Source organism: Culex quinquefasciatus, chromosome 3 (genome assembly GCF_015732765.1).
Source record: "Culex quinquefasciatus strain JHB chromosome 3, VPISU_Cqui_1.0_pri_paternal, whole genome shotgun sequence".
Taxonomy (NCBI): domain Eukaryota; kingdom Metazoa; phylum Arthropoda; class Insecta; order Diptera; family Culicidae; genus Culex; species Culex quinquefasciatus.
This window is the reverse complement of record NC_051863.1, coordinates 153,344,142-153,359,785: the sequence shown is the minus strand read 5'-3', so window position 1 is coordinate 153,359,785 and position 15,644 is coordinate 153,344,142. Positions and strand designations below refer to the sequence as shown.

General features: G+C 38.4%; 2 protein-coding genes across 2 annotated transcripts; one reads left to right on the top strand and one right to left on the bottom strand.

Moving 5' to 3' along the window:
• Window positions 1–7,176: 7,176 nt before the first annotated feature.
• Window positions 7,177–8,074, bottom strand: LOC6048596 (polypeptide N-acetylgalactosaminyltransferase 1; the record flags this gene model as incomplete). Its single annotated transcript, XM_038261283.1, has 1 exon — window positions 7,177–8,074. A coding segment is annotated over one exon (747 nt), but the record flags the coding sequence as incomplete, so codon positions are not given.
• Window positions 8,075–12,257: 4,183 nt separating this feature from the next.
• On the top strand, window positions 12,258–14,865 carry LOC6048595 (vacuolar protein sorting-associated protein 51 homolog). Its single transcript, XM_001865457.2, has 4 exons — window positions 12,258–12,456; window positions 12,513–13,910; window positions 13,966–14,591; window positions 14,654–14,865. Exons 1-4 carry the CDS (start codon window positions 12,376–12,378, stop codon window positions 14,760–14,762), a joined length of 2,214 nt encoding a protein of 737 aa, XP_001865492.2. The 5' UTR covers window positions 12,258–12,375; the 3' UTR covers window positions 14,763–14,865.
• The last annotated feature ends 779 nt before the right edge of the window (window positions 14,866–15,644 follow it).

Genomic DNA, 15,644 nt, shown 5'->3' with positions numbered 1-15,644 from the left:
TTATTTATTTATCCAAATGCAACCACTTTTCCTAAAATTGTTTCTGGTATTTTTTTTTTATAAATCCATATTAGCTTAAGCCCCCGCCAAATAAAAATATGCGATTTCCGAATTGCCTAACATGACATTCCAAATTAGTTTAGCTCCAAAACATCCCTGTTTACACTTTCTGGAAGAGTGCAAAACGATCCACCATGGATGAAATGTTTCAATCCAAGAATTCATTGGGGATTTACCCGATTGGTTTGCAAACAACGCGGCTTTACTGATGCGTATCGTTATCATAGGCCAATGTGACTCCCCGTAATCCGTCACTAATTGCAATCCATCAAATCGATACTGATAACGAAGAAACCCTCGTTTACCCGTTATCTGGACAGGTACACTCTTATCAGTTAACAGTTCTACAACCTATGTAAACATTCCCACAACAAGACCACTTAGTATTTTTTTTTTTTTTGTATGTTGAGGTATTTGTATTTGCTATCCATCATAAAAGCTTCTACGATTTTTTTTTTGGTCGGTGAACAAACAGACTTCCGGTTTTGACACATGCCAGAAAGCCAAAAGCAAACAATTTTTCGATGTGATTTGAGTGCGTGCGTCTGTTATTTCTTAAGGTGAATCGAAAAAACAGGTAAGAAAGATGCCAACCGGGCAGTGTGTTTCTGGAGAAATCAGAAAAAAAATTATAAGAGAAACTTAAGCAAACCAGTTGGAGACTTTTTTTTCGGGGGGTGTTCAGTGAAAGATGACAAAAGTTGGACACGTTGCAGTCCAGGTCGTCGGAGGTTTCAGGGTTGGAGCCTCGTCCTCTCTTCGTTTTTACTTTGTGCGAGTGTGTGTAAATTTCTCGGCCGGTTCTCTGGCTGGAGCAGAAGAAGAACTTGGCCGCGAATCTGAAGGTAATATAGCGAAGGAAAAAAAAAAAGAACAATAACTTGGCGGTGGGTGCTCGAACTCGTGGAGGAGAGAGAGACAGAGAACGCGTTTGGTCAACTGAGTATTAGGGTTTATTTTGATGCGTGAAACGAAGACAGTTTGCATAAGGTGTGAGTGGTTCGCAGGCTTAATGAAATGGAAAGCACGAACTTAAGTATAGCGGTTTATTTTATGGGTGCGTGAGAAGTATTAAAACGAAGAATTTAGCGGTGCGCGGTCGACACAGGCAGCAAGAAGCACACACTCAGATGGGGATGTATACGTTTTAGTGTTTGTATACGACTTAATATAGCAGGGTGAAGACTAGGAGAACACAAGCCCTTCATGACTAAGTCCGACCATCATTTATCAAATTTAAATCAATTTCTTCATTGCTCATGATTTGGTGAAACATTTTTGTAAAAAGTTTGTTTTTATTTAATCATTGAGCCATAACAAATCACAAATTCTTTCGAATATATATTTGTTTAAACAATTGTCAAAACTTTGAAAAATCAATAAAACTACAAAACTTCTAGTCACTTTGTTAACATTGAACTGCAACACACGCTAAATAAAAAAATATTACTTTTTGAGTAAAAAAAAAACAAAAATTATTAAAATTTCACATTTTTGAAAATGTGTTCAAAATTTGTTATTCAAGCCTACCCCAGCTATATGGGTAATTCTCCGTCAACTCACACAGCAGTTGCCCCGACCCCTCTTCGATTTGCGTGAAACTTTGTCCTAAGGGGTAACTTTTGTCTCTGATCACGAATTCGAGGTCCGTTTTTTGATATCTCGTGACGGAAGGGTGGTACGACCCCTTCAATTTTTGAAACTGCGAAAAATGTGTTGTTTTTCAATTATTTGCAACCTGAAACGGTGATGAAATAGAAATTTGGTGTCAAAGGGACTTTTATGTAAAATTAGACGCCCGATTTGATGGCGTACTCAGAATTCCGAAGAAACGTATTTTTAATCGAAAAAAACACTAAATAAGTTTTAAAACTCTGCCATTTTCCGTTACTCGACTGTAAATTTTTTTGGAACATGTCATTTTATGGGAAATTCACTGTACTTTTCGAATCTACATTGACCCAGAAGGATCATTTTTTCATTTAGAACGATTTCATTTTAAAATTTTGTGTTTTATCTAACTTTGCTGGTTTTTTTCTAAGAGTGTAATAATGTTGTAGAGTATATGACCCTATTTTGGACCTAGTACCTATTTTGGACCTATTTTTATTAATCGAGGTAGTTCAGGCTTTTAAAGTACGAAAACACTGAATCCAACCAACAGAAAGTGTAAGCAGGATCGTTTTGTAGCTTACCTCTTCCAAAAATGTTAACATTTTTGATTATTTCCGCTTTTTCAGCCACTTTTTCCAATGCCATTCGTATTTCCTACCATTTTCCTTACACATAGATAAGGTCCAAAAATTCCAGCCTCGTTGCTTATCAGATTTGGCTCGCGACACCTTGATGATTTTTTCTGTTTTGCACTGACACCAAGCAATTTCGTCCGGTTTCCGAGCCATGTAACTGTTGTTTATTCAATTCTTTTATGTTTTTCATCACTAAACCATTGAAATAACTATTCTATTATCGAAAAAAACTCAATTCAAAATATTTTTTCAAATCAGTCGCGTTTGATCAGTTTTTGGACCTACTTTGCCGTCGGTTCAAGGCTATCACCAATACATGTATAACAAGGTGTTGCCAGTTTAGTTTATCAATTTATTTCGATATTTCATTGAAATTAATTGATAATTTTTAATTTAATATTTTGAATTGAATTTCTTTACTGTAATTATTTGAAAGAAATCTAAGTTTTAAAAGCAAATGATTAACAGCAACAACGAAAATATGTTTTTAAACGATAAAATGGCAAATTGATGATAGAGATTTAGATGATTGTTAGGACCGATTGCAAAGTATCCCAAAATTTATACTGATGTTGACTTATTTTTGTCGTAACATCATTATCACCAATTTAGCTGCATATATTTTTAATTGTTGCTTCAAAAAATGCAAACTGGCTACCCTGTTGGAATTGAAGGGGAAACGATTGAAAAACCTAAAGGGTCTAGTTCATTAAATCGTCAGCTGTCACCGTGACAGGAGCTGTCAACATTGCTTACGAGTGGTTTTTGAAAAAGTCGTATGAATTAAATTTAAAAAATCTTGAGTTAGTTTTGAAAAGATCCTAAGCGCTAGTTATAAACAAATCAATTTTTTTTAAATGCTTTGAATTGTCATCTGCACGTCTTTTAAATGCTCTTTACTGGAAAACAAACAAAATTTGGTTTGATTCAGAGAAAAAAAATCAAATAAGTGTCGGAGATCGTGATGGCTGTTAGGACGTATTGCAAACTAATCAGAAAAATATTCATATGGAAAAAAAATTACCGTATCAATCATGTTAAAAACACAATCGAACCAGCTAGAAAAATAAAAATCATCAAAAAAAAATTTGTTAAAGAGGTGCGATGTAAACTTTATGAATTTTATGATTTGAGACATATCTGATTACCGTAAATCTGAGTGACTTTGATAGGTTTGAGATTTTTCCGCAAAATGAAGAGTACAAATTAAATACGTACGGAATGGTATGGAATCATACTGACCGTGGTAGAGAAGTGCTCAAAGTACCGCATGAAGAACTTTTCATGAGATTTTTAATGGTTTAAAAAGTTAGTTAACTATAATTAATAAAATGTTGATAAATATTATTATTTTAATCTTCTCAAAGTGTCATGATTTTTTCAATGAACATAATTTTGAATCATAAAACGGAATGCATTTTCGGATTCTTCAGACAATCTTGTACTAGGAAAAGGTAAAATAAGTTTGTTAATAATAAGTCTTATTAAATATTATATGTTTTTGAAACATAATTAAAAAAAATCTCCTAATTTAAAGGCATTTTCAGTAAAACAAATTTCATATAAAATGTGAAGACTTTTGATTCGTTCTTTAAAATCAGTTAAACATGTAATATAAAACTATAATTTAATAAACAAAACTAGTTTCAACGAATTTCAGGCAAAGTTCTGAATTTTCAACAATTTCACCTAAAACTTATATGTATAAGGTTAAAAAGCTTATAAACTTAGTTAACTAAATATTGACATAAACGATTTTCTTAAAAATTATATCAGCAATCTAAGTGATGGTAAGTTCGAAGTAAATATAATGTTTGAACACCTCAAATCTACTTTTAACAAAACAAACTATGGCTATCAAAGGCACCCTGGTATTCAAACAGATTTTTTTTCAAATATTACATTGTTTTTAAAAGTGCAACATGTAGTTAAACTTTTGTCAAGCAACTGTAAAGTTTAACATGACAGATGAGAAAGTTTCACCAAGTTACAAGCTATTATCTCCCTTATGATTTCTTGATTGTTTAATAATATTTGAACTTAAGCTCTGCGTAAAATTTAGAACCTTTTTCATTGTAACTTGTTATGTATTGTGAATGTATCTCTGTCATTCATTTAATTTTAAGTTAGGTGTTTTTATTGCGACTCATAACGGGTTGTCTTTATGTTCTAATGCTTGAACAATTAGGTCGTAAGAATACGCAAATTGTAAATAGGACAGAGACCTGCTAAAGATGCGCGAGTTTCCATTCAATATAATTAAAACACGTTTTCAAATTCAAATCCATTGTTTTATCATAATTATTTAATTTCTGAAATAAATATTTTCCAAATTATAATCGTGGATAGAGAATTTGCAGCAAAGCTAAATGACACAAGTCGCCACCTATGAACAAATAGCGTAAACCTATGATTTTTTGAAAAAATGACTTTTTTCCGTCGTAATTAACATATTTATAAAACTTATGCCGGATTCGGATGAGAAAAATTATTTCCAACAATTTGATGTACAACTTTCCAATATTTGTTTGATTTTTCTATGAGAAAACTGTTAATTTATAAAAAGATAGTAATTTGGACTATTTGGCAAGCAAGTTCGTCAAAAAATCAATAAACATTGTTGAATATACTAACACATCTGTTATCAACTATATAACTGTTTATTTCATTGATATAATCGGTAAACTCATTTTTCGTGTTCCAAAACATGTTTTAAAGAAAAAGGTAACAAATTTTGAATGCCTGAAAATTGATGTTCATTATTTTAAAGCAAATAATTTTTCTCGTCTTTTGCAACCAGTTTTATTAATATTGATGCAGGGAATCATGAGAAATAAGCGATTTTGTACTTAAATCCAGCAGAAAGGAATACGATTTTAGGCAAGTAACCTCATTTTGGCGCCACCTACATTTGAAACGAAGTCGCGCTGCAAAACCTCAATAGGCCCTTTGGTTTATCAAACCGAGTTTCTGTAAGTGTGCGTGTTGGCGCCGCACGCCGCAATTCGAGGTTGTCAAAATTTCAACCAATCAGAGTGTAGGTCCAAAATAGGTTCAGCGATGTCTCCAAAATACATTCAATAAGTCCAAAAAGCATCCAAAAAATGTTTTACTTGAAATGCTTATTACAATGAAATGGTTAAATTATTTCCAAATTTCAATAGTACACTTTGTTAAGCATAAATTAAGGCACAAAACAATCCTGAAACCAGCCAAATTAGTTAGACCGTTCCTGAGAACAATGCGAAATATGTTGACGCTTTGCATAGTAGGTCCAAAATAGGGTCATATACCCTAAAAAGTTATAGAGCAGACAATTACAAAAAGTTTGGTATACAAACATAAGGGGTTTGGTTATAAACATCACGAGTTATCACGATTTCACGAATTTTTGCCTTCCTCACCTTACTGAGGAAAGGCTATAAAATCACTCGAAAAATAAAATTCTTAATTCGACCTCGTAGACCCACCTTCACGTATACCTATCGACTCAGAATCATGTTCTGAGCAAATGTCTGTGTGGATGTGTGTAGGTGGGTGGACAAAAAAATTGTCACTCGATTATCTCCGGACTGGATGAACGGATTTTGACCGTATTAGTCTCATCCGATCCGTCTTGGGGTCCCATAGGTCTCTATTTAAAATCAGCAAGTTTAGTTAAGTACTTCAAAAGTTATGCTAAAAAAAATAATTTTGGCGTATGTCCGGAAGATTGTAAAAAGGGTGGTTTTTGCAAGAAACCCTATCATGTGATACATTTTCAGAAAGGTATTAAAAAGACCTTTCAAATGAGCTTAAAACATCAAGGATCTAACAACCCTATCAAAAGTTATTAGCACTTAAGTGTTATTTATACACTTTTTGGAGGCCGGATCTCAGATATTTCAGTAAAAATGATATCCGGGTCCATCATGCGACCCATCGTTAGTTAGATAATTGAAAGACCTTTCAAATGAGCCTAAAACATCAAGGATTTGACAACCCTATCAAAAGTTATTAGCACTTAAGTGTTATTTATACACTTTTTGAAAGCCGGATCTCAGATATTTCAGTAAAAATTATGTCCGGGTCCATCATGCGACCCATCGTTAGTTAGATAATTGAAAGACCTTTCAAATGAGCCTAAAACATCGAGGATCTGACAACCCTATCAAAAGTTATTGGCACTTAAGTGTTATTTATATACTTTCTGGAGGCCGGATCTGAGATATTGTGATAAAAATATTGTCTGAACCTTCCATGTGAACTTTCGTTGGATAGGTTTTTTTTTATCAGACTTTGCCGACGATCCAGAAAAATTGAAGGTCTGCGAACCCTATCAAAAGAAATCAGTAATAAAATTGATTTGTTAAATATGTTAAGGGAATGTTGCTATTTTTACTGAATGTATTAACTTTATGAATGTGAGGAAGGCACCAACCACCTAAAGGTGGATTAGGTATCGTTTTTTTTTTGAAAAAGTTGGTCGTCGTCGATTATGGCCATTCATCGTCACCCGCGACAGACACGGACGACGAAACAACGAGAAACGCAAAATGATTTGACACCAACTGTTGTCAAACGAGCGGGGTCACTTTTTAGTTTGACACCCCTTTTACACGGAGTTCACACACACTACCAAACGTTTGTTTTGATAGTGTGCGTGAGCGTCGTGTAAAAAGTGACAGTTCGTCACTTTCTAGTTTGATTTTGACCAACCAATGGGGGGGTACAATCTAAAAATTTGTCAAACAAAAAGGGACCAACCACCGGGGGATGAGTGTATTAAAAATTGCTAAATTAAGCATAACATTTTAAAAGAGTCACTTTTTTTTTGTTTTTGATTAAGCTTTCAAAACATTTTTTATCTGGTTTTATGTCGGTTTCCTTTTTTTTTGTTACTTTTGATCAAGTATGTACTTCAGAATTTAATCTTTTGAACCGTCTCATAATTCTCCCAAGCAGTCACCCTGTTCCCTTTCTCTCCCTAATGAATAACCATAACACAACACAGTGCCCACTTCCAGCCCACCCCCTTCTCACCGACAGACCCACACTAACCTGTTCCGCTGCCGTAAGACCTTCACCTTCGACAGCAACCGAGTCCGCACGTAATAATCCAGCTTCCCCTTCAGCTCCTCGTTGGTGCTGCCGTCGTCCACGAGGACAATCTCCTTCAGGAGGCGCTCATCGGCCGTATTCAACACACTGTGCACTGTCCGCACCAGAACCGAGTACGGTTCGTTGTAGAAGATGATAATGACACTGGTCGAGGGCAGATTCTCGATGTCGTACGATTTCCGCTTGCAGGACGGATGTCGTTCGTCCGGTGGCGTCCGGTTGTAGCTCAGGTGTTCGCTCAACTCTTCGTTGAGGGCGATCGTGGCCAGTTGCTTCTCGCCGATCTCGCGCGCTTCGCCGGTCAACTCGACGCCCTTGCCATTGTCACCGAGGCCACGTTCCTGTTTGGCCAGGTCGGCCAACACCAGCTGCTCGAGAAGGGCATCCTGGCCACCGGTTCCAGCCACTGCAACCAGGATGTTCCCCCGGTTGAGTGCACCGACCAGCCCGTTTGCGATCGGGATGCTGTTCGGTGATTGGCCATTGCCGTTGAGATTTTTAAAGTAAAATAGCACAAACAGGGCCAAAATTGCCACCAGGATGAGCTTGGAGTAGAGATTGCGCCGGATGCTGAGGCCCCGCGGAAAAACATTATTGTGCCAGCATCGACCCAGGCCCGAGGACGTTTGCCCCGCGTTGTTTACCTTTTTATTACCACTAGCATAAAGTGTTCACCAAAGTGGTCATCACTCAACTTTAGCCCTCTTTCACCTCCGAAATCTCTTTTCGGAGGGGACAAAAAAACGCAGTGTGCCCTGGAATACTCTGTTGAATGTGTCAACCACGTTCGCAGGCAGAATGACCAAGATTTTTCTTCTTTCCAAAGCACTCTCTTTACTGCCCAAAACCAAACCACTTCAAACTGGAACCGTTCCTGGTCCACCTTCCCAAACCCGGAACACAATGAAGAACTGGCAATTTATATCAGGAAAAAATGTACACTAACTTTCAAGTTGTAAAAATCCACAACGAAAAACAGGAGCTATAATATTTTAATGTCCACACACACTCTGTACTCTGTTGCGACCGACGGAGGTGGAGGAGAAGGAATTCCAGCGATTGGCCACGGTGGAACGACGCCGAGAATGCACCCTCCGGGAGCAGTGCGACAGCCACTCTCTTCGGTACGTCGAAACTCTTCGAACGATGGACGGGAACTGAAGTCGAAAGCTGAAGAGGAGCTCGAGAAAGAGCGTGTTGCTTTGGACTACCCGGGGTCGTTCATAAGCAACGTGATTGGCATAAAGAGTAGAAAACTGAACGATTTTAATTTCGATGTAACAAGTTAATTTTTTTTTAATTTTTTATGAAACTTATTTTTATTTTCTGCGTCTCATTGAAAAATATAACGTTGGTTATGGATTGCCCCATGAATGAGTCTAAGTTTTATGAGAGAGGCAGAGCAAAAGAGAAACAGCGGCGCAATTTTTGTTGACAAAGCGTTGACAAAGGAGCGAGAGAAGGAAACGTCATCACATGGGCTTGGAAAGGGAGGTCGAATAGAATTTATACACTCAAAGTAAAAAGTATCCTTTTTTCAAGTTCACCCGTCGTCACTCTTTAAAAGGGTATCGAAAATATACTGAAAGGGTGACGCCGGGTAAACTTTAAAAAAGGATAGAAAGTATCCTTTTTGAGGATTGAAAGTACCATTTTGAGGGATACTTCTAACTTTGAGTGTAGAGCTGGCTTTGTAAATTAGAATTAGAATTTATATTTATAGTTGCTTTATCGAGAAATTAAAAGTGAGAGTGTGTGCGTGCAACATGGAGTTAAATTTTTCAAAGTGCCATGGGAACCTTCACAGCAACTGCACAGAAAGTTTAACTCCATGTTGCACACACTCTCACTTTCAATTTCTCGATAGACCCTATTAAAAGGGTCCCAAAGCCCAACACTGAAATAAATATCATGATAAATGCTATTAGTTTTGCATATACACTCAAAGTCAGAAGTATCCCTTAAAAGAGTACTTTCAATCCTCAAAAAGGATACTTTCTATCCTTTTTTAAAGTTCACCCGGCGATGATACTTTTTACTTTGAGAATCCAGGTTTTTAAGCGAAGATGGCGCTCGAATGGTGAACGCCCGAAATGTCAAACTCGCGCAGTAGCACCAACATTAGAAAAAAATATGGCTGTCATGCCATGGCACACTTGTTCCGTAATGTTGGTACCACTGCGTGATTTTGACATTTCGGGCGTTCACCATTCGAACGCCATCTGCATTTGACCGGTACACTCAACCCCCGGTGGTTGGTCACTTTTTCGTTTGACACTTTTTTGCCTTCCTCACCTTACTCGAAACTGAACTTCTCAATTAGACCTCCTAGACCCACCTTCATGTATACCTATCGACTCAGAATCGAATTCTGAGCAAATGTCTGTGTGTGTAAGGATGTGGGTCTGTGCACCAAAAAATATGCACTCGATTATCTCAGCACTGGCTTAACCGATTTGGACCGTTTTGGTCTCATTCGATTCGTCTTGGGGTCCCATAAGTCCCTATTGAAAATTATGAAGTTTAGTAAAGTACTTTAAAAGTTATGCTAAAAAACGATTTTGACTAAAGTCCGGAAGATTGTAAAAAGGGTGGTTTTTGTAAGAAACCCCAGCATGTTATACATTTTTAGAAAGGTATTTAAAAGACCTTTCCAACGTGACCAATACATTGAAGATCTGACAAACCTATCAAAAGTTATTAGCAATTAAGTGTTATTTATGCACTTTTTGGAAGCCGGATCTCAGATATCACGATGAAAACGTTGTCCGGATCTATCATGCAACCCGTCGTTGAACAGGTAATCAAAGACCTTTCCAACGCGTCCAAAACATTGAAGATCTGACAACCCTATCAAAAGTTATAAGCACTTAAGAGTTATTTATACACTTTTGGAGGCTAGTTCTCAGATATTTAGATGAAAACGTATTCCAAATATATCATGCGACCTATCTTTGTATAGGTAATTTAAAGACCTTCCCATGAGCGTGTCTATTTTGAATAGCATTACCCTTTGAATGAGAGGAAGGCACCAACCACCTAAGGGTGGATTAAGTAACGTTTTTTAGTTTGTACCCCGTTGGTTGGTCAAAGTCAAACTAAAAAGTGACGAACTATCACTTTTTACACGGGAAACACACTTACTATCGAACCAAATATTTGGTAGTGTGTGTGAGCTCCGTGTGAAGAGGGTGTCAAACTAAAAGTGACCCCGTTTGTTTGACAACAATTGGTGTCAAACCATCGGGGTTAGAGTGTAAATGCGCTGCACATAAAATGTGTGAGCACTGCACTGCCATTCTACGCATAATTGTCCCTTGTCATTTTTGGACGATTCTGACTTTTTAACATTTTTAAGTTTAGTTTTACGTATACTTTCAGAAAAAAACACATAAAAGCTAGTACTTTGACCAGAAAATCATTGAAAACAACACGAAGTCTGTTTGTCACATCGTTGAACTTCTTTATACGCATAACTGTCCCACCAAGTATTTTCTATCTCGAAACCATGAGTTTTACGAAGCATGTTATCTTGTTAACCTATTGTATAGCAAGAGGATCACAAATAAGGGTGAAAAACTCGAGGAAAAACTGCTAACTGGAGCGATTTGGGACTCGTAGGGCGAATAGGAACCCACGGGACAATTATGCGTAGAAACACAGAAAGCGATCGAAAAAATTCAATCGCGTTTTTCTCAGTTTCTTGTCTGCGTTCCGGGACCCTGCTGGTTTGTTGTTTACCCTCTTGTTGTTGAACTTGTGGGTTTCTGAAGATATTTTTTATTTTTTTTTTGCTTTACGTAATTAAAGAACGCTCCTTAAGTTGCTTTTACTATTACAATTTTATTTGTTTTCGTGGAAACTTCATAAATTTGTTTCCCTTCCACCAATATCCAAATTCTTAGAAATGGAATATTCTATCAAGGGTTTCCAGCAAGGCCTCAGACTGGCAAGTAATTAATAATTACTTTGATTTTAAGCTGGAAATTAGGTAATTCATTAATTACTTAGTAATTCATGGTTATTAGAGTAATTTAAAGTAATTATTTGGTATTTAAAGTAATTTTTAGTAATTAAAGTAATCTTTTTTATATTGTACTTCTTCAACGCCATGATACATTACCCAGTGAAAAATGATTCATGAATCCAAAATCTATTTATTTTTTATAAATAATTGTAAAAATCCAGAGTTTTTTTTTTCTTTAAAGGACCTATAAGTTATTGTCTTTCATATGTTTATAGGGCTCAATAAAAAAATGTCGAGAAATATGATTTTTTTGCAAAAACTAAATTAGAGTTGGTTATTTATTTCTATGTTTTTCCTTCTAATAGACAGCCAAAATTATTTGAAGTTTATGTGGATCAAATATTTAAAACCAAAATTTACTTAATTATCAATTGGGTACTAAAGCCCTATGCCAATTTTTATGTACAACGGTAAAAAACACGATTAAAAACCATTTCTGATCACTTTTTTTCATTTTAATGCAAAATTTTTTTTTGACAAGACAACATTTTTTCGATGGATCAACTATGGTCCCCTTGGAACGACCGCGAGGTAAATTTTTCAAAATTGATTTAAAAATCCATTTTAAGCTCTTTATTGTTGTACAAAGGGTCATTGTACTCAGAAAAATAAGCTTTATCGCTGTGAACAATAATATCAGCAATCTAAGCCAATATTCTATATGATAATCTGTCATAACGAAAGTTTGCCAAATCTGCTTTAGAAATATTTTTGGGTCTTAGTTTTTTTATGTCAAAAAGGCCTTATGCATAATTTTTCGACCTGGCCGTCCGATTCCACTTCTTCGCGATTCACTTTGTAGGGTTCTACTCATCAAAACAAGCAAACTGTCAACGACAACGTCATCGTTTTTCACTGACCAGAAATCGGATGATAAAAATTTTGAACAGGAATTTAACTAAATTAACAAAATCTTGTAAATTAACCAAGTAATTAAATATGAGTGAAAAATCCACCAACCCGTATGACATGGACAGTCCCTGCTTTGATCCGGATCGCTATCTTCAAAAGCTGCTGAAGGTTTGTCCCGTATTTCGTTTGTTTTGATTCTAGTTAACCAATGTCTCCCGAAACAGGAATGCTCTCTGAAACAGATCATGGACACGGAATCGACGATCGTCCGCCAGACGCAGACGCTGCACAGCGACATGCAAACGCTGGTGTACGAAAATTACAACAAATTCATCTCGGCGACGGACACGATCCGCAAGATGAAGACGGACTTCCGGGCGATGGAAGGGGAGATGAACCTGCTGATGTCGAACATGGCGGAAATTACGGAGTTTAGCGAGAAGATTACGGACACGCTGCAGGGCACGCGGAATCAGCTGACGCGTCTTTCCGGGAAGCACCAGCTGTTGAAGAAGTTGCAGTTTCTGTCGTCGCTTCCGGCCAAGTTGAAAACGTTGATAGAGGAGGGCAACTACCAGCAGGCCGTTCAGGAGTACGCGCACGCCCAGAAGGTGCTGCAGCAGTACGGGAAGCAACCGTCTTTTCAGGGGATTCAGGAGGACTGTGTTCAGATTTTGGAGGGGCTGAAGAAGCTGTTGAAGGAGGAGTTTGTAAAAACGGGGAAAACGGCTCAGTCTTTGACTGAGATTGGGGAGTTGCTGTTACAGCTGGATGAGAAGCCTTCGGCGTTGGCTAAGGAGATGCTTGAGTGTGCTACGAAGAGGTTGCACGAGCAGTTGGTTATGCTGCAGGATCAGACCGATCGCGATATGATTGAGTTTATTGATTTGGGAATTGAAGGATTTTTGAATGATCTTACGTTGGTCATTAGCTCATACAATGACATGTTTCTGACGAAGCACATTGAGCAGGAAGCGGATGACTTTGAGCAGGTTGCCAGGGTAGATTTGAACAACTTTGTCAATACGAACATCGACGAATATTTGGCGCTGGTTCAGGATCGTGCCGAGGTTGAAATTGGTCATGGAGATTCACAAATCATTTTGCGGGGACTCGATCGATTGCATCGACGACTGACGGCCATGCGATCGCTGTGTCGAGCGCTAGACATGTGCAAATCCGGAATTGACATCATCATCAATGCTGCTTACCAGTTGTGCAAAGCGCACATGAAATCGCTGAAAGATCACTTTTCAGATAATCTCAGCTCGATTCGACTTGCGTTGGTTTCTGCAAAGTCCGACTCTTCTCAAACTGCTCCTCAAACAAGTCTGAAGGAGCTCATTTCCAACCTGTACGTGTCGACGATGGAGAAGGTAAAAGGACTGCTGCAAGATCTGCTCATTTTTCTGCAACCAGATTGGTCCTTCAATTTGAAAGCCGACACGAAAGGAGCGGCTTGTATCGAGGGAATTCGGGAAAGTTTACTGGTTGGATTTTTGCGCCACATTTGCAGTACCATGAACGGATTCGGGAACATCAATTCGTCCAGTCCGCCGACACTTTTGCTGATTCTGTCGAAAATGTGTCTCGAAATGGACAAGAGTGGTGTGCACCAGCTGGTGAGTCACTTAATATTGAACTAAAATATTCAAAATTAAACGATTTCCCCCGTAGATCTCCCTGGTGGACGAGCTGTACGACATCGACTCGGAAAACAGCACCACGCTGGTCCACGAGACTGAACTGTGCGCCGAGATGCGCGACTCGGCCCAACACCTCCTCGATTCCTACGTCCGACTGCAGGGCCTCAACCTATCCCAAATGCTGCGCAAAAGCGTCGAAACCCGGGACTGGCTCAACTGTCTCGAACCACGGTCCGTCCGCGCCGTCATGAAGCGCGTCGTCGAGGAGCTGGCCACGATCGATAACGTGCTGGGGCAGCTGTACGACACGAACGACATGCGGACGGCCGCCAGCAGCGATTCCAGCCGCAAGACGCACTTTAGCTTGACCGCCTCGAAGCAGTCCCAGTACCGGTCCACGTGGTCCACGTACACGCCCTCGCAGATGGACAACAGCTTCGTGTCGAACATTCATCGGCTGTTTTCGGAGAAGATTGAGATCTTTAGCTCGGTGGAGTTTTCCAAGGTTTCGATCATCACCGGGATCATTAAGATTTGTTTGAAGACGCTGCTGGAGTGTGTTCGGCTGAGGACGTTCAGCAAGTACGGGCTGCAGCAGATTCAGGTCGACGCGCACTATCTGCAGATGAATTTGTGGCGGTTTGTGTCGGATGAAAAGTGCGTTACCTTAGTGAAGTAGATATTTGAAGAAGATATTTACGATTGATCTTTATTTTCAGCTTGATTCACGTGCTGTTGGATGAAATTCTTGGTTCGGCCGTGCTTCGATGTTTGGAGCCGATTCTGATGGAGCCAAATGCGGTTGAGATAATCTGTGAGCGGAACTAAATCACTCAAAGTGAGTATTCCATTATGTTTATTTATCAGTACTTATTATGCAATAGAGGGAGACTAAACAGAATATAAATAATTTATTATTAATCAAAATGAACAAACACATGATCATTATGCAGGTAGAGCGTAAAAGAAAGCCACATTTATCGTTGCAAGTAATTTTATTTGATCATAAAACTATTGAACTTTTGAAAACCTGACCATTATTAGTTTCTAGAAAATTGAGCTTGAGATTGAGAGACCACCCATTGGTGTCCTTCTCCGTAATATCACCCTATCGACGCTCACACGCTTCATCGATCTAGTGATATTGCCAACTAGAAAAATTATACGAAATTATCCTTGGCCACTAACGGCGCCCACCATGTCAGTTTGTAGATTTAGAAATTAGGGGCAGGAATGTTGGTATCGCTCGTTGCTACAATGTAATAACACTCCACAAGCGCTAGGAACCTGACATAGTATTACAGTACTTGTTCGGTAACTGGGCTGAGAACGTAGCCCAGTCACCGAATGCTGCTCGCTAACTGGGCTGAACGAAAAAATTACGAGGGGACCATCGATGCATAATATTTTTCTGATGTAATATAAACATAAAAGTTACTCAAATTGTTTTACAATGCTTACTTTTTAAATTCCTTTAGTTGTGACTTGAAATTAATAAAAGTTATAAAAAAGATGTCCGAAAACGAAGTTTGATCGCTCACACACAGCGCCTAATATGACTGTCATTGCTTGGCGACGGTCGGTGAACGTAAACACAAGGACGAAACGAACGAAAAATGAGCATTTCTCAAGATGCCGCCCGAACGAGACCAACGTGCTCTTTCTCACGTTTCCGTCTTTCTCTTCCTTGTGTTTGCTGCGTGGTGACAA

Coding starts and splice junctions, on each gene's coding strand:
- LOC6048595 (XM_001865457.2), top strand. CDS start 12,376: ATGAGTGAAAAATCCACCAACCCGTATGACATGGACAGTCCCTGCTTT. Junction 12,457..12,512: donor ATCTTCAAAAGCTGCTGAAG/GTTTGTCCCGTA, acceptor CTCCCGAAACAG/GAATGCTCTCTGAAACAGAT. Junction 13,911..13,965: donor AGAGTGGTGTGCACCAGCTG/GTGAGTCACTTA, acceptor TTTCCCCCGTAG/ATCTCCCTGGTGGACGAGCT.